The sequence below is a fragment of the Neolamprologus multifasciatus genome, chromosome 3 (genome assembly GCF_963576455.1).
Source record: "Neolamprologus multifasciatus chromosome 3, fNeoMul1.2, whole genome shotgun sequence".
NCBI classification, from domain to species: domain Eukaryota; kingdom Metazoa; phylum Chordata; class Actinopteri; order Cichliformes; family Cichlidae; genus Neolamprologus; species Neolamprologus multifasciatus.
In genome coordinates, this window is record NC_140441.1 from 10,702,128 (window position 1) to 10,720,908 (window position 18,781).

The 18,781-nt window shown below is 42.2% G+C and overlaps 1 protein-coding gene across 2 annotated transcripts; it reads right to left on the bottom strand.

The window, feature by feature from the left end:
* Positions 1–813: 813 nt before the first annotated feature.
* On the bottom strand, positions 814–18,513 carry LOC146521552 (alpha-2,8-sialyltransferase 8F-like). Of its 2 annotated transcripts, XR_014873329.1 has the most exons (8): positions 18,310–18,513; positions 12,769–12,840; positions 12,318–12,392; positions 5,440–5,581; positions 5,057–5,169; positions 4,883–4,975; positions 3,961–4,803; positions 814–978 (listed from the first exon to the last, which is right to left on the bottom strand). XR_014873329.1 is itself a non-coding variant. In XM_085155087.1 (7 exons), the coding sequence occupies exons 1-7, from the start codon at positions 18,393–18,395 to the stop codon at positions 4,326–4,328; spliced, it is 1,059 nt and encodes a 352-aa protein (XP_085011213.1). In that variant the 5' UTR covers positions 18,396–18,513; the 3' UTR covers positions 3,039–4,325. The 2 variants fall into 2 exon arrangements, 1 of the variants encoding a protein (XP_085011213.1); XM_085155087.1 differs by lacking the exon at positions 814–978 and having other exon boundaries at positions 3,039–4,803.
* Positions 18,514–18,781: the final 268 nt, after the last annotated feature.

Genomic DNA, 18,781 nt, shown 5'->3' on the forward strand with positions numbered 1-18,781 from the left:
CCTGTTTCATATTGTGGCGGGTCAGGGCTGTTTGGGTTTTGTTTGACAGCTACGTTCTGTTGTTCCAGGCGGCAGCGTTACGGTTGCCATGGTTACAGGGTGACGCTCTCTCTCTGCATGTTTCCTGGGTGAGAGAGCGCCTGTTGTTGTTGTGCTAAGCTAATAGGCAGAATGCTACAGGTATAGCTCCAAAGAATGTAGCCTCATAGGCAGTGTAGTCCGTGCTGCAGGGAGAATGGACTGCCATACACGTTATGTGTCTGTGAGCGAGGGCGGGAGAAAAAGGAAAAGTAAGAGCTGTCATCTAGCAAAAACGGGAGCTGGAAGCATGTAAATATAATAATAACCACTGCAGCCAAGAAGAGTGCCTGACGAGCCCAGTTGTAAGTAAGCTATTAAGACTCGACTGTACGCTGTGTTCGTGTTTTCCTCCAAAAACAATAAGTTCAGCTGGAGCAGCCTTTCAGCGCTTCTCTGTCTCTCGCTAGCAAAGTTGACCCAGACAACAGAGTTAAGCTAGTTTTTGGCTACGAGCCGACACAGAACCCACCGTATTAGCCAGAGGTCCCTTTACTACGGTTCGGAGCCGCGGACCTTCAGTAACAGTAATAAATCACAGCAATAGTACATTCATGTAGTTGTAAACAGCATGATAATATATTAAGTAATCCAAAGTATTCAGAATACGTTACTCTCATTGAGTAACGTAACGGAATACGTTACAGAATACATTTTGGGGCATGTATTCTGTATTCTGTAATCTGTAGTGGAATACATTTTAAAAGTAACCTTCCCAACACTGTATATATATATATATATATATATATATATATATATATATCTGTAGATTTTGTAGTTAAATGTTAACTTTAGCCAAGCTTGTTAATGATTTTACAAATCTTTTATTGCGTAGGTCTTCTTTCAGCCAACTCATTACAATCTGAAGATTGTTAACTCTTAGTTAAAAGTTAACCACACCTCTCTCTGTTCTATGGTGCTCTTATCTATTCTTTTATGCTCCATTTTATGATGTCCCTCTCCCAACCTGAATATTCCTGTATAATAACCTGTATTTCTATCTCACCTTCTACACCTTTTTTCTCTCTATCTTTCTCTCTCTCTCTTTCTGTATGTGTATTATAATGGCAAGTTAGACATATACATAAAACTGGAAGCTGCTTGGAGCTTCACTGAATTTCCTTTTGCGTCTCAACATTGTCAACACCTTTGCAAGAGTGACACTGATTAAATGTTCTCAAGAAGGTTATGTCTGTGAAGGTTCTCAGTCATCCAGGTCATCATAGTCTAAGGAGCTTAGAAAAAAAAAAGCGTCTGGACTTTTTTAAGTTGCTTGAAGACGTTTCACCTCTCATCCGAGAAGCTTCTTCAGTTCTAAGGTCAAATGGTGGTAAGTCCCAGATTTAAATCCAGTGGGAGTTACCCCCCAACGAGGGACAAAGGACCCTCTGATGACCCTCTGTGTTAAAATGGGTGTAGGTCACAATCAGCCAAGGTGTCAGATGAACTCATTGTGAAACCTAACCCCACCCTATCATGTGATTTCCTAAGGTCAGATGGCCCAGGATGTGAGTGGGCGTTAAGGCGTCTGGGGAGGGAACTCAAAACTGGATTATAGATGGCAGACAGTTGGTGTCGTAAACCACCGCCTCTGTTCAAAGATGGTCGCTCACAGTGGACGTAAATGGCTTCTTTCACTCGTCTTTCAAACCATCTGTCCTCTCTGTCCAAAATGTGAACATCGGCATCCTCAAAAGAGTGACCTTTGTCCTTTAGATGCAGATGGACCGCTGCGTCTTGTCCCGTGGAGGTGGCTCTTCTATGTTGTGCGCTTGTGAAGTGGCTGTTTTGGTTTCTCCAATGTAAAGGTCTGGGCATTCTGTGTTTAAACCTGTTAAATTAACATAATGATAATTGTCTTTCCAGAGTTTCCATCAGAGCCAGATGCCATCTCCCCCCTAAAAGATGTAGTCCACCAGTCCAACCACTGCAGTCCAGCTGAGGGTCTCGAAACACCCCGGATAATAATTACTTGTATAACCGATTAGTAGATATCTTCTGTTCTTTACATGGAGTCACACAACTTTTGTGAGACAAGAGAATCAATTCAACAGCGAAAAAGATTTTTTATTAAAAAAAACCTTTAAAAATGTAAATGCTAAAGACTAAAACAAAAAGCAATAATAATAATTGTCTTTATCACCACAGCAATTATCTGGTTTCTCTGCAGGATCGGTTCGCTTTGGTCTCATTTCTTTGTTCTTATTTGTGTGGTTCTCTGGGTTTTACAAAGATTTCTGATCAAAAATTCGAGGCGTTGTGGCAAACCTGTGCGCACTTCTCTTCACTTTAACCAGACTGTAAATCATCATTCAGAAGGTCGACAGTGCACAGAATATATTTAGAACAAACTGAACGTGTCTATTTTTACATTTTGATTCAAGGAAATTGAATTTATGAGACTTTACTTCAGTTGTTTTTCAAACTAAGCATGCCTCCATAGTATTATATCTTTCGAATTATGCAGCTGCACACATTCATCTTAGCATGTTTTTCAGTGTCTGTGGACACAGGGTATAGATTTTCTTTTAAACTTCTATGGCTGATTGCTTTGCTTCTACATTGTTCTTCAGTTTATTGCTATTGTGTCAGTTTGATCAAAGAAAAAAAAGAAAATATTACATATATTGTGAGGATAAATGTTCAAACAGGTCATGTTTTTGATGCAGTTGCAAGTGCCGTGTTTGATTGTGATATTTGCCTGTAAGTTGCACAATTGTGAGTCATTATGTTGCTGTGAATAATTAAATGAAAATGAAAAAACAAATGTAATGTTTGTTATTAACAAAATTCATGTGAAGCAGCAAAGTTAATAAATTCAAATATAAAGTGTTTTTTTCACTGACTTAATTTCATGGATACAAATACAAAACAAATTCATTGTTCAGGGTAAAGTACTACTTTAATAGATATAAATCAGGTTTTTATCATACATATTAGTTCTTTAGACACATTTTAAACTGCATTTTTGTACATTGTTTCCATAAAGACAATGATGAATCTGTGCCTGTCATAAAAACTGACAACAAATGGATCAGAGCCACATCTCTATGTTTTAAAGAACAATCTAGTGAAAGCTAGCTTGCTGTGACAGTTGACTCTTTAGCTGCATTGTAACAAATGCAATGTACTGCAGGCTCACAGGTAAACAATTCTATCAGTACTTTCAAAGTCTTGAAGCTGTAAATCTTCTGTGGATTTAGAATTGATAAGTTGACTGTGTTGTGCCCCCTGGTCTGACAGGTGGCTGGGAGGTGTGCAATCCTAGATCCTGCAGCTGTGTATTAAAATAAAGAGGCACAGATCATGAGCTTGTTTACAGTTTCAACTGCAGGATTTATTCTGCAGATTTGCCTCCGAAGAGGGTTTACTCCTCCTGAGCATTGTGCGCCATCTAGTGGTATCTTTAAGCAATGCCATAGAACATGTAAAGTGTAGCGGATAACACTGATTCAGCAAATATAATAAGACATAATAAGCACAAAAAATATAACGGGGGTGTCCATTTTTTTTTACCTTGTTTGAAGACATGAACTGAACTTAAATCCAAATAAATTATGAATGCTCTTCTATTCTATTCAATTCAATTCAATTGTATTTATATAGCGCCAAATCACAACAACAGTCGCCTCAAGGCGCTTTATATTGTACAGTATATCCTATAATAATACATATGGTGAAAAACCCAACCATCACATGACCCCCTATGAGCAGCACTTTGGCAACAGTGGGAAGGAAAAACTCCCTTTTAACAGGAAGAAACCTCCAGCAGAGCCAGGCTCAGGGAGGGGCGTCCGCCTGCTGCGACCTACTGCTTCTTATCCCTTAACTTTTTAACTATTAGTTTAACTCATATTTCTGGCTTAAACACACATTTTTAACCTTTTACAAATGCTTTAAAGTGTTTATGTTTGAAAGTGTCAACAGTCAGTGCTGCAGAGAATTGTCTTTGTTGCAGAACCAAAAGTGACCACTAGCAGAGTAATATAAAGGTTGTAACAGAAGTAGTGGCTTAAAAGCAAATGGTGATTTCTCAATTTCTATTTAAAGTCTCTATTTTATTTTCTTGTAGCGTATTGTACCCTCCTTCTAACGAGGAGTGTATCAACTTTATCATGACCATGCATTGCAAATGTTGTTAAAAAGAAACTTTAGCAAAAAAAACTAATACATTTGGTTTGAGTGCAAATGTCTTGGCCTCTCAGTTGGATACTTGAACATATTCTTTTGTTATTGCAAAATTCAAACTAGATCTGATCTGATTTACAGTCTCCAAGGTGAAGCTTGAGCACGCCCTTATTATGCAGCTCCACCCAGTGGGAAAACTCTTTTGGCATTGCATGGACTTTCCCATTATAGGGTACATTATCATAGTAGTGGTTAGTTAGGGGAAAGAGTCTATCTGGGTGATTACTAAATGGCCAGAATCCATACAGATGCACCGTTTCACAAAATTCCAGTGCCAGGCTAGTCATAAATAATCCAGTGCTAGGTCGATATTCCTTTAACCCCAGAGATTCCCAGAATTTGACCAGTCTTTCGAGATACGTAGGGTTTATGAAGATTGGTTGGATAGGGATATCCATGTCCTCAATGGCATACACAGCCCGCTGGCACACTGGACGACTAAAACCATAGGAGAAGCAAGGAAAGAGGAGCAGGGAGTTGCCATACTGTTGGAGACTGTCTGCAAACGCCCGGCGACGTCCCATCAGTGACCCATACCTGCAAATTAATGCATGACTTAAAGCAACAAGACATAAACTAACAAGTCAGTTCAATGTCGGGTTCATTAATTGCTCACTTATTCAAGAAGATGCTTGGGTTTGCTGTCACAAGGTTAGTCTTCCTGCCGACATCATTGTGAAATTCATTTTCCAGAGGAGGCAGGTTGCACCTGAAAAAACATGAAATATTACTTACAGAGAGAAGAGTCCTCATCACGATTTCCATTCCTTACAGTGAACATCTTTCTCACCTAATAACAAAATCAGCTGAATCAATCATTTTTCCACAGCCGCTGTTTGTTAGAATCCCACCGCTCCCAACAATTGAACAAGTGTCCCATCTCTTTTTTGAGAAAGGATTCTCCTGGAATTGACATCAACAGATTATAAATAACAAAGAGCAACATTTACAGTGCTTGTAACATACTGTGTGTGAAAGACAACTACTCATTGTATTTAGGAACTGATGTGATTTAATCCTTTAAGGATGATGACAAAATGTAGTCATATCATGTTTGAAAATTTGAAAGACAACAGAGGCATGAAACATGCAGCAAATTTTGTCTTAGTTCATACTAGTTCATTCATAAACAACACATTACAAGACCAGTTCCTGTGTTTAGGAATAACATACTTTTATAAAGATTTTGAAAAGGTCCGGGGTCACAGAGATGACACTCCTGTCCATGTCAGAAACAATCTTAGATCCCACTGGAGTGTTTTCCTTAGTGACAATGCCATTGTTGGATCCATTGCAATTGATGCTCAGCTGTAATCTTGATAAATTAAAAACAAGATAAAAAGATAAGATAAGATAAGATAAAACTTTATTAATCCCTCGGGTGGGATCCTCTGGGAAATTTGGTAAAATAAAAAATAAAAACAAATAAAAGAAAGCATAAAAAGTGTGAAATTAGTTTTGGTGTTGAGATGAAAGATTTGCAAGACAGTAAAAACTTAAGGCGTGGAAAAATCAGAGACAGATAAAGTTCACAACAGTCCATAACAGTAATTTTATGAGAAACCAAATGCAGACAAAAGGAGACAAAACTGAGATTAAGTCAGAGTGCATTTTTTATTAAGGCATATTTACAAAACTAGGAATAAAAAAGATAAAACTAAACTGAGGAACATTTAAATTAGGTATTTAAATAAATAAACACAAACCCCTGAAGGGTAGGAAGAAACCTTGGTATATCGTGGAAACAAGAAAACACGAGGAGGTAGTCACTGGAGGAAAACTGGAGGAACACAGGAGGAAATGAAGCTGAAAATATTTTTCAACTTATCTTTGCTAACAGCATGACTCAGATATTCTAGGATCTGGATATAATAGTTCCAGCCAATTCAAGAAGTCAAGATAGATTCTTTAAATTTAGGCAGTCCTTCAAAGTAGCAAATGATCCTAATGTCTCTGATCAGGGTAAACAAATGATGCCCTCTTGAAAGTGAGAGCTCTCTTATTTTTTTTTTTCTTTTGCCTGTCCCATTTGGTTCTTTAGCCGTCAGAATTGTTGTCTGAAGACCAACAAGGATACCCAATGGAAAGTGAGAAAGATAGAGGAAGGAAAAGAAAAACAGAAGGGGAGAGGGACAGTGAGAAAGGGAAAAAAAATCTCCTGGATCTCCTGTTGGGAGAGAAAGAATAGAAAACAGGCAAAAAAAAAACCAAAGCAACATACTAAACACAACACCATCGCATTAATCTAGCTAAGTGTAAACGGCAGTAAATACTAAATATTGAATGTTCTTGTGCAGCACGCAGGACAGACAGCGCACAATGTGCTTTGAAGTAGCAACCAAGAAAGGTGTAATTTAAGTCTATGAACAGTGAACACCCGTGTGCACACCTATGTGGATCGGCGCGCTTGTATTCAAATGGTTTCCCCATGTAATGGTCTGCAAGAGGATGTAGAGAGCCATAGCCCTGTCGCCCAGGGCATGAAGCAGGCATGGAGGAGATCCAGGCCCCAGAGTGCGAGAGCCCAAGGAGGACCACCGGAGGGGTATCCGTGCCACCCTCATGGGAAGGGCTGATCCCCAGACGAAGGGTCACCCAGTAGCCCCCGAGCAGAAGCTAGAGGGGGCTGCACCGGCGTGCCCGCCGGCTCTGCCGGCAGCCAGCTGTGCCAGAGTGAACTGAGCCGCAGGCACAGAGGCCAGAGGCCCGAGGGCCCTCCGCACCCCGGAAGAGGCCTGACCGAGCAACAGGTGCCAGGCCCCGCCAAGTAGCCACCGGGAGTGAGCTGGTACATACCTGAGCGCCCAGCCCCAGACACCAAGAACCACCAATGCAACGACCCCTGAGGGCATCAGTCACCGGCAGGGAGTGTGGTGAGGGGAGATAGGCCTCCACACTTGGAGGGCCTGGGAGTTCCCAGAGAGGTGGAGTCTAAGACCCGACCTGACATATAGACACAGACAAACAGGCACACACAGACACAAACATGCATTCCCACCCTCATGCACATATATAGAAACACTCAGCACTCACCCAACGTAAGGATTGACATAAATGGACATGTACACACAATCACACTCCCCAAACATACTCTATACACCGGGTCCAGGTACCCTCGCCCCCAGAGGGGGAAACGGCACCCAGACTCAAGAGATGTTACCCTTCCCCCCGGGGTGGAGGCAAGCAGACCGTCCCAGGCTCCGCAGCAGCAGGGACGCAGTGTTGCTGCGTGTTGCTCTAAAGTGCATTTAAAACAAGGGAGAGCATGGTGCTGCTGCCAGAGAGCAGCAGGTGTTAGCACGGCCCCTCCCGAGAACCCTCAATGTCTACATGGATTTAAAATTGAGAGGTGGGCACCGGCGCCAGAGGTAGGTTTGAATACACAGACCGTCCACTGGACGCCGTTAACGTGCCCACCCTCAAGGCCCTATATATGTGGGTGTGTTATGAGAGTGTAAGTAATGTGGATGTCTAAGTTGTGAGATAAAATTGAGGCACAGGTGGCCAGAAGGGGACAGAGGGGGGGAGGGAATGTCTCCCCTGCACCCTGGTGACACACCCGCACCCCAAGGCCCTACCTGTGTGGGTGGGTGTGGTGGAGCGGGAAGAGGGAGGTAGCAGGGGATGGGGACGAAAAGAAGGGAGGGGAGGATGCCCCTCCCTAGGGCCAGCTCCCCCACTGATCCCAGTAGGCAATCCCGTCCTCTGGTACCCACCCAGGCCCATCCAGACCGGGGCCTACGGCAGCAGCACCGCCAAGCCCCACAGGACCCGGGGCAGCCCACCCTACCCCACCGCAGAGGAAACTGTACCCACCCCAACATTCAATCATCTCCCAGACTACACAAGACAACAGACACCCAGGTTAAGTTTATTCTCCACCTCTCCTATGTCTCTCCCCCACCTGCAGAGTGGACTCCTGCAAGGATGGAACAACCTCCCTGCCAGTTGAAGAGCCCCCCAGTTAGGCCGATGCACAAGAGGCCCCCTGCGCCAGGGCTCAGCCCCCATGCACCCACCCGCCCACAACCTCAGTGACACACCGACGAGGACCGAAGCCCCCAAGGCCCAGCCAGAGCCCCAGCACGGAGGCGAAGCACCCCCGAACCCCAAACCCCCACGCCTGCCCCGGATCCACTCAGGGGCAGCCAGGCCACCAGGCCAGTAACCTACGTCCAGCAGCACAGACCATCCTCCAGCCCCGCTGCACGCAGCCACGAGGAGAACAACCTCTAAGAGCGACCAGAGCCACTAACTAGGTTATGAACACAACCCCCGGGTTAAGCCCTCCAGGGATAGCGTCTCTAGGGGTCCTCCAGGCGCCCTAAGCCTGTCCCAACCTACACATCAACCACAATAGCTAAGGCGGGACCAAACCACGACCCCCTACCCCCGCTAGGGGATGGAGCCGATCAAAGGAGCCCAGATCGATTGATCTAATGTGGTGGCAGAGGCTATATCGAGACTAATGTGATCTATTAGATGGTTTCTATATTGGCTAGAATTAAGATTTTTTTTTATTTTTCCAGTTCATGAGGACCGTTTTCTTGGTGATGCATAGGGCAGTAAAAACAATGTGGACTGTATTAGTTTCTGTAGTGACATCATCCAATTTTTCAAACAAGCATACTAAAGGGAAGGTTGGAATTTTACATTTCAGACACTTTGATAAGTCTTCACATATCTCGAGCCAAAACTTCTGCACTGGTGGACAGAACCAAAAAGCGTGGATGTAATTGTCTGGTGTATTGCCTTGACAGTGTGAGCAGTTGTTGGAAGATGTAAAGCCCATCTTGAACATAGAGATGGGCTTGAACATAGAGCTCTCTTAAATGTAACAAGACGGACTCAATCTGCCGAGACCATAGAAGAATGATTGTCTTCATACATCTGTACCAAATCACAACTTCAGAGTGGTCTGTTCATCTGGACGTAGCGCTTTTAGTGGGAGAAATGCTTCGTCATTCATCCAAGTGGCTTCTTCTGTCTCAGCTGAATGCAGGTTGTCCCATTTTCATTGTTCATTCAGTGTTGCTAGTTTCAGTCACTGTGCAAATGTGTTGTTTATAAGATTGGGGAAACCTGCAGTCAGCTGAGACTCAAGGAGTCGCTTGGATGAGTGACGAAACATTTCTTCCAATGAAAACACTACGTGAACAGAATTACATACCTGGATGACTGAGCATGCATCACGACATATTACATATTACTTCTTATCCTTAATGAATGTTGCGTGTTCTCATTTTGCCCTTGATCAAGCTTCCCAGAAGCTGGTTTGTCCTCCTCTGAGCATTCACGTTCCTGCTCTACTTTCTGGCTACCTCATCTCTGCTTCCTCTAAAGAGGGCTTGCTCAGATTAAATAGAACAAGAAACCAAAACATTAAAATATGTTAAAAACACGCATAGTAGTTTGGACCTGGAAGAAGAGTTCATACGTCATCAATTAAAGATTGGGTATCCCACCTGCTGTGAATGTTTTAATGCAGTACATTTATTATTAACATCGCTTGTCACATCCTGTTTATGACAGTTAAAATAAATGACATTTATATAAGTAATAAAATTGTCTTGTGTAAACTGTATGTGGTGTTAAATAGGCCTATACCAGTGTACTTTAATGTCGGTCATAAGGGTGGTACTTTAAGAGCCATATATTTTATGAGGTGCTCTGAGGAGCTTAGAAAGAAAAGCGTCTGGACTTCTTTAAGTTGCTTGAAGATGTTTCACCTGTCATCCGAGAAGCTTCTTTAATTTAAGGTCAAATGGTGGAGAGTCCCAGATTTAAGCCCTATGATAGTGTCCCCCCAAAAGGGACAATGGACCCCCTATTGATTCTCTACCTAATCACACGAGTCAAGGTGTGAAAACAGGTGTAGGCCACGATTAGCCAAGGTTTCTTAGGGGACACTCCCATGGGGCTTAAATTATCTATGCCTCACTCAGCCATCTGTCAAAAAATGCATGATCATTGTTAGTGCAATGGTGATGTGGGAACAGGATGTGTGTGTGAACTCAAAAGTCCCAGGATGATAATTGGGTTCATCTGAATACCTGGAGTTCTGGAATGACTGAAATCACACCATTATAAAAGTCTCAAAGAGTTACCCTTAGATCCAGCTAAAGTTTATTTTTATCCTTAAGGCTATTATTGTTAGGATGCCTGGGTCGTTGACCCAGGGCTTTTGAGTTTATTATATTATTTATAATTTTTAGTCTTTGGGTTTTTGTGAGTCAGGTCTTATGGTTTGTCTCTGTGTAATCCTTGGTTGCTGTCTCCCCTGTCTGCTGTATCCCCGTGTCCAGTCTGTGTCTGCCCTGGTCCCACGTCTCTGTTCCCTCTGTTGTAGTGCCTGCATGTGAGTCTGTGTCTTTTGTTCAGTCTGTGTTTTGTGTTTCCTGTTTTACTTTGAAGGTTTCTGTCTCTTCTCAGTGTGTTCAGTTTACGCTTCCTTGTCTCGTCAGTTCTGATTTGCCCCAGCTGTGTTTCCCTCCTGTTGTCCATTCCCTGATTGCTCCCTCTATGTATTTAAGCCCTGTGTTTCAGTTTGTCATTGTCGCGATCTACCGTTTAGTTAGCTGTGTGTTTTTTCATTCCTTCGGTGTAAGTTTATTTTGTTTTTCCCTGTTATGTTATTTGAGTTTAAGATTAAAGCGGTTTTTGAGTTTAAGTTTTGTCTCCGGAGTCTGCACTTTGGGTCCTTCTCCTGCCTGCACGCAGCCACCCCATAACAATTATGTCAAAATCAACATCACACGTTTGTTTTATCCTTTACCACACACAGTTATGTATTGAAGACTACTAAGAAGTGTTGGAAGTAGTCTATAACACTGACAACAACAGGCACAGACAGAAGCTCCTTCTCTGAGGAATTTGAGGGGGTTGGTCTGCCTGGACTGCTGATGGCACCAGAAGGTACAAAACTTTAAGACTGACTCTGTTAGAAGAAACAGGCCCATAAAGAAGCTCTCTTCCCCACTTTCCTTTTCCTTCCCCCACTCCCTATCTCTGTATGCAGGCCTGACCAGAGTGCAAGAGGTGGTTGCTATGGTAACGGGATTTTTTTTCTTGAAAAAGGCTCATGTCTATATAAGGAGACGTATAGAGAGACGTACAGAGGAAGAAACCTGAGCAGATATCAGACCTAAGGCCACCCTCAATTGTTTCAACCAAGCATGTTAAGATTCTGTTTAAAGGCGTACACTGCTTTGGTGTGGTGCTCTTTGTTCATTTGGGTCTCCTGAGTGAGCACAGACAAGGCAGCCGTTTTAACCTTTAACCTTGAATTGATTAACAAATTTAATAAAATGTACTTTGAGCATATTTGTCTTCTTCCTCAAAAACCCAACAATTTTGTAAAACCTTGGGCTCGCTCTTGTCTGTCAGATGACGATTATGTTGCCCGCACTGAGCGATACGACCGCCTTCCTCTCCTCCATGGATGCTGGAAGATTTGCATTGCTGAGGAGGCCAAAACCATCATTCGCAGTTGCTCTGCGTCCACATCCGCAGTGTTGGTTCAGGTTTCTGAATCTCAGCTCCACTAGTGGAATTTGTCTCTACATCACAGCAAAGTTCAACAGTTTTGCAAGAGAATTTTCTCTACTTGATTTAGTTGCCTCTCAGACAATTTTTTCACCCACTTGTACACATCCTGAGTGTGAGTCTGCTAAACAAGTAAACCAAACCTTTATTTCTTTCTGGCTGGTCTTAGACTTTTAATTGTGGGCTGGTCAAAGGTCCCCTTTTCACATGTCTTCTTAACTAAAAGTAGTTTAAGCATATTGATGGGAAAATTTGGTTAGCCGATTCGTTTAGCAAATTGCACTTAGCCTTGACTGAAGAGCTTGTTTAAAGACCTTTAGGAGTAATCCTGCCTCATCTGCATTTGAGGATAAATAGCAGCTGTTTCCTGTAGTCTGCCGCCTTCCATGCTCGTACTCACATACTAGCTTCAGGCAGTTTTTATTTATTTATTTATTATTAACCAGTAATTCACATAAAAATAAAACTCAACCATCACTCAATAATATCAGGATGTTAGGTCTTACCTGAATCTGTGGTAATTCTCCTCATGCTTTTTCCACGTTTGATTGTAGAGCTTTTTCACTTCATCAATGACTTCCCTGTAATGCACAAGCATTCCAGTACATTTAGTAACCTTCCTGCACTGGGTGTCTGTGAAAGTTCTCAGTCATCCAGGTCATCGTCTAAAGAGCTTGAAAAGAAAAGCGTCTGGACTTTTAAAATCTTTCTTTAAGACGTTTCACCTCTCACCCGAGAAGCTTCTTCAGTTCAAAGAGCAAATGGTGGATGTGGTGGCACTGTCCCCCAAGGGGGGTCATGTTGACCATGTTGATGTCTTCAAGAAAAATAAAGAAGTTCTGACACTTTTCTTTCCAAGCTCCTTAGACCTACTTCCTGCAGGGGGCTTACATGACTTAATCTTGACATAAAAAAATTATTTTTTAATGAACAAGTCATTGCAATGTTTGCTCTTACTTGCAGCCTTTACAAAGTTCAGAGGGCTTTGGGGCACTTCTTTGAGGAATTGGTCGGTGAAGCTCGACAAAACTGTGAGAAACAAATAAGAGATAAAATTATGACTCTTTCTTGAACCCTTCTTTGGTCTTGTTTTTTTTTTTGTTTCTTTGTTTTTTTTCTGTTGTTCTTGTTTTGTTTACATCTTCCGGGAGGTAAGTTGTGATCTTAACTCATTTATTAAATCTGATCCCTGTTCTTGTGTATGTTAAATATTTAAGATATTATTAGAGGGGTATATGAGTTGTTGGAAATTTAAAGATTACAAGTAATGCCTTAATTCACTTGAGAGATGTTTGTGTCAGATATTGTATCTATACACAATGAGGTTTTTGTTTGCTTGTTTGTTTTGTTTTTTAATAGTCTTAAAAATCAACTCAAATATACTAATAGAATATTATTATTAATAATAATAATAATAATAATAATAATAATAATAATAATAATAATAATAATAATATATCCAACTGTGTTATTGGCAGCTGCTGTGCTATAAAACACAGACAGCTTGGTCCAGGCTGAACAGAATAGAATAGAATAGAATAGAATAGAATAGAATAGAATAGAATAGAATAATCCTTTAACTGTCTCCACAAGGGGAAATTTAGTTAGTCTGCAGTATTGTATTGAAGTCTACAGTATTGCTGTTGTTGATGTTGAACAGTTGCAGAACAGCTTTAGTGTTTACAGTCATAGTTCAGTCACAGTCACATCAGTGGTGCCAGAGATCAGTTTCAATTTAAGATTATGATGGTGTTTGAAAATCAGTGAGTCAGTGTAAAAATCACAGCTCAAATTTCCGATGTTATTCCCGGGATCTGCTGGAGCCTCTCGCCTAGCTTGGGAGTCACATCAATCCAGGCTGTGCATAGGTTGGTCAGTCTGGTCTTGCAGTCCCGGCTGACTGTTCTGTCTACCAGTAGCCTCTGGTATTCTTGCCAATTCCTTTCTGTGTCCCGCTCATGTATTGACCCATGTGCCTGTTAATCTTAGCCGATATGATGCCTGATGCCTCTGGTAGAGGACCCGAGCTTCCATATAGTACTGAGGCAGGTTATTGGTCGGTAGTTGGAGGGGACCAGGGGATCAGGACCGGTTAGCCATTCCGAGTCCAGTTAGCCATTCCGGGTGTTAACTAGCAGCTGCCAGACACTCGTGGAGTGCCTACTGGCTACTAGCTAACCATGTCGGTTCCATACTGGAGACCCTTTCTTGGATGGTTACTGGATCCTGTTCAATAGGATCTCCCTGGAGAGATGTCCCTTGTATTGTACTGCCCCTTGTATTGTCGCTATGGTCTGCCCTCAGATCCACTAGCCTGGAGGGTACTGCCCCTTGTATTGTCGCTATGGTCTGCCCTCAGATCCACTAGCCACTGAGCATTGCCGCTATGCAAGGTTGCGTCCTTCTCCCATATGCTCTTCCAGTATTGCTCCGTCTCCAGCCTTGGTGGTGCTGTTCTCTTATTATTGTTCCTACTTGTTGCCACTGAGAGTACACTGTGGAGATCTCTCTGGTGTACCTCCTCAAGCGACTGGCCAAGGCTGTGAGTCTTGGCTTGGCAGTTTCCAAGGCCCTCTCCATGGAGGGTACTGCCCCTTGTGGCTGTTCAACTTGTAGCCAAGCATCTCACTGATCACTGTTGCCGTATTGTAGATACTTGTTAGTGTCGGTAATCGTGGTTGTAGGTATTGTCCGTAGTGCTGCATTAACATCATCTAGCAGACCTTCTGAGGGTACTTCACGTAATCTTGGTACTTCACATAATCTTGGCTGGCTACGGGGGATCCAGGTTTCAAGCTTGGCCATGATCCTATTTTTCAGGTCAGCTCAACGATCCTTCTCCTATCGCACTTGGGGCTATGTACCCAATCTCGGGTGGGAGAGATATCATCACCCCTGACCTGGCATCCTGACTCCTCCTTGCCGTAGCATTTATGTTGTACCTCGTCAATCTCTAACTGTGAGAGCAGCCCCTTCTTTCGAATGTTGGAACACTAAGCTACTAGTTGTTTCACCTCATTGTGGATGTTGGGTATCGAAGAATCCATAGGTCCCTAATCCTATTTATATAGCCCCTTTCGCCGGGGTTACTTGCGTAGTAGCATTCCAAAATTGCCCTGTTTTGCTCTCTTGCCCACCGATGCCTTCTTGTTCCAGTAGCCCACTTCTCGTCAGGGTGCCCTGGTTCCTCAAAACCTGACGCGGACCTTGTTGATCCGGGTGACATCCGAGCTGGCATGCCTTAATATTTATCTGTCTCACTCATATCTGCAGTAGGCTCGCTTAGCATAGGGGTCTAGTCTTAGGAATTGAACTTGCGATCCTCTGTTCCATATATATATATATATATATATATATATATACATATGTCTTGATGCATTCTCAATCATCCAGGAAAATAAATCTCCAAAAGTTGATTCTGTTCATCTGGACGTAGCGTTTTTTGGGAGAAACGTTTCGTCACTCATCCAAGTGACTTCTTCAGTCTCAGCTGACTGCAGGTTTCCCCAATCTTATAATGGCTGCAATCACAGCATTGTAAGATGGCAAAAGATGTACCCTTAGGCCCCCTCCTCGATTCAGAGATGGTCTTTCCCTTTTCACGTAAATGGCCTCCTTGACTCCACGCTCAAACCAGCGTTCTTCCCTGTCCAGGATGTGTACATCCTCATCCTTGAAAGAGTGTCCACTAGCCTGCAGGTGTAAATAGACGGCAGAGTCCTGGCCTGACGAGGTAGCTCTTCTGTGTTGTGCCATCCGCTTTGCCAGAGGTTGTTTGGTTTCCCCGATGTATAAATCCTGGCACTCCTCCTGGCACTTAACAGCGTACACTATGTTACTCTGTTTGTATCGGAGGACCCGATCCTGGGGTGGACCAATTTTTGGCGCAGCGTGTTTTGGGGTTTAAAAGCCACAGAGACCCGGTGTTTTGAAAAAATGCGTCTCAACTGCTCCGATACTCCTGACACATATGGGATCACTACAGGTTTTCGCTTGGGCAGCGGTTGTTCTTCTCTCCTGGATCGGCTGGAGCTTTCTTTCCAGCTTTGACAAAAGTCCAGCTGGGATAACCATATTTACTCAGGGCCGTTTTGATGTGCTGTTCTTCTGCCTCCCTGGCCGCTGTGTCAGTGGGGATGGATTTCGCTCTGTGTTGTAACGTCCTGATGACACCCAGTTTGTGCTCCAGTGGATGATGAGAGTCAAACCTTAGATACTGATCCGTATGTGTAGGTTTACGGTACATGTCAGCTTTTAGATGTCTCCCATTACTGATGGAAATCTCACAGTCTAAGAAGGCTAACCTGCCACTTTTGATATCCTCCCTGATGAATTTGATATGTAAAAACATTGGTCCACCCCAAGGATTGGCTCCCCCGACACAAACAGAGTAACATAGGATTTATGCATCGGGAAAACCAAACAACCTCTGGCGAAGCGGATGGCACAACACAGAAGAGCTACCTCGTCAGGCCAGGACTCTGCCGTCTATTTACACCTACAGGCTAGTGGACACTCTTTCAAGGATGAGGATGTACACATCCTGGACAGGGAAGAACGCTGGTTTGAGCGTGGAGTCAAGGAGGCCATTTACGTGAAAAGGGAAAGACCATCTCTGAATCGAGAAGGGGGCCTAAGGGTACATCTTTCGCCATCTTACAATGCTGTGATTGAAGCCATTCCCCAACTCTCTGTGAATGGTACTCATGGCCATTGATCAGTGGTCTTTGATCAGTGGGTTTTGGTCAGTGGTTGTTGATCAATGGTCATGAGAATTTGCATAATTATGATTAAGGAACTGACCTCACAGCCCATTGTTCCTTCAGTGGGCTGGTTTCAGTCATTATGCAAATGTACTGTTTATAAGATTTCGGGAAACCTGCAGTCAGCTGAGATTGAAGAAGTCGCTTGGATGAGTGACGAAACGTTTCTCCCAGAAAACGCTACGTCCAGATGAACATAATCAACTTTTGGAAATATACATACATATTTCACTTTTACACTTTACGTCTGCCTTTCTTTCAAAATAAAACAGGAAACACAACAGTGGGACAGAAAATAAAAACAAAACTCAGAGCAGAACAAGATGAGACAGTAGATCAATATATTATGTATGATTTTTGTATATCGATATATATATATATATTAATATTAGGGGTGCAATGATACAGAAAATTCACGGTTCAGTTCAATACTTTGGTGTCATGGTTCGATATTTTTTCGATACAAAAAAATGTTCATGCTTTTTTAATTTTTCATTTATTAAAATATACATTTTAACTCAAAAGTACAGTTTTTAAATTTAATGTTGCTGAAACAACAAAGTAATAAAAAACTTCATCTATCTGATCGAGAAATCACTCATCTTTGGAAAAGAGAGTTTATTACAGAGAAATGGTTCTTTCCAAAATAAAAGCTATACTATACGCTTCTTCTGGGCTATATTCTCAGCAGCATATTAAACATATCAGGTCCCCATAAGGAGAATCATGTGCTAACGGCTGTCTAAATGACTCGGGTAAAGTTTGTAGCATGCCTGCTTGTTGTTTTTGTCTGCTTCCACTTGTCTTTGCACTAGGATGATGTCAGCATAAATGTGCAGTCATATTCGTTGTGTTCCCACTAGTGCTGTCAGCGTTAATCTGAAATGACGTTAACGCAAAACGGCAAATCTCGTTAACGTTAGCTCATTAACGTGTTGATGCCGTCCAGCCCCACGCACGGGGTGATCCACGGTAGCTCGTTAATGCAGATTTGCCGCGTTGTGGCGTTAACGTCATTTCAGATTAACGCTGACAGCACTAGTGGAAACAAAATGAATATGACTGCACACTCTTGGGCTACAGCAACATCTTTGTAGATTCCCCATTTTGTGGTTTCTCAGCTCTTTACAAAACCATACTATATATGACTTTGTATTTCACTTTTACACTTTACGTCTGCCTTTCTTTCAAAATGCATCCTAACTAAAAAAAGTATTGTCAAAAGAAATTAAGTGCAGCCAAGTTAATTAGAAATATACTTTTGTGTAATACTACGTAATATACAAGTTATTCATGTCCAGTTATTTACAAATCAGTACCAATAATGTTGTGTAGTCAGAGTAAACCGGACATGTGACTCTAACCTTATTTTCACTGCACAACAAAACTCGTATCAAAAGAACAATGTAAACAAAACAAACATATACCAAATACTATGTTATTCCCTTAGAAGGAGATACAGAGTGAGAGCTGAGGTTTGTGGCTACGTGTGAAAGAATGAATGACAAAGACATGAAGACATGTACTTCAGCTTTTACCAGAGTATTTTTTAACATATATGAAATGTGTATTTCTACTTAAATTAAACATGTTTGTATTTCTGCAACCTCAGGCTTATATTAGCATTTTACACAGCTTCCCAACTGTTGGGAAGTGTTTATCACAGTGCCATAAGCTACTTTTCATCAGAATACTTTGTTTTATCTGTAAAATACAAAGGTAATTACTCACTCACCCGTCCTCGAACGTGTACCAGATAAGAGTGGTCAGCAGACTCCCCAAACAGAGGAGATTGATCATAATCGAGAGCTTTTTCCTCATGTCGCTCTAGTGCTTCACCTTTCTTAACACTTAGTTTTAACTCAGCTTTTTTTATGTACTTTTACCTCATATGTTGATACGGTTATATGCCCGGTTTAACTGTCTGGTGGTTTATGATTCATAGAATGAGTAGGCATTCTCAGTTAATCATTACTATAGGAGAAGAAGAAGTCACTTGGATGGGTGACGAAATATTTCTCCTGCTGAAAATGTGTCCAAATGAACAGAATCAACCTTTGGGGATTTTTTTAGCTGGTTGAGCATGCATCAAGATATTTGAGACTCTGTGCCTTATAAAAGCAAAGAAAAACAAAAATCACACACATTGTTTTTATTTGGCGCTGTAGAAATAAATTTAAATTGAATTGAATTATTGGTTAATTAAG

Bases quoted from the DNA above. Each gene is read 5' to 3' on its own strand.
- LOC146521552 (XM_085155087.1), bottom strand. From the start codon at position 18,395: ATGAGGAAAAAGCTCTCGATTATGATCAATCTCCTCTGTTTGGGGAGT. The intron at 12,841-18,309 runs GTGAGTGAGTAA...TGTTTCTCACAG, and splicing joins TGGTACACGTTCGAGGACGG to TTTTGTCGAGCTTCACCGAC. The intron at 4,804-4,882 runs GTGAGCAATTAA...ATTAATTTGCAG, and splicing joins CCAAGCATCTTCTTGAATAA to GTATGGGTCACTGATGGGAC.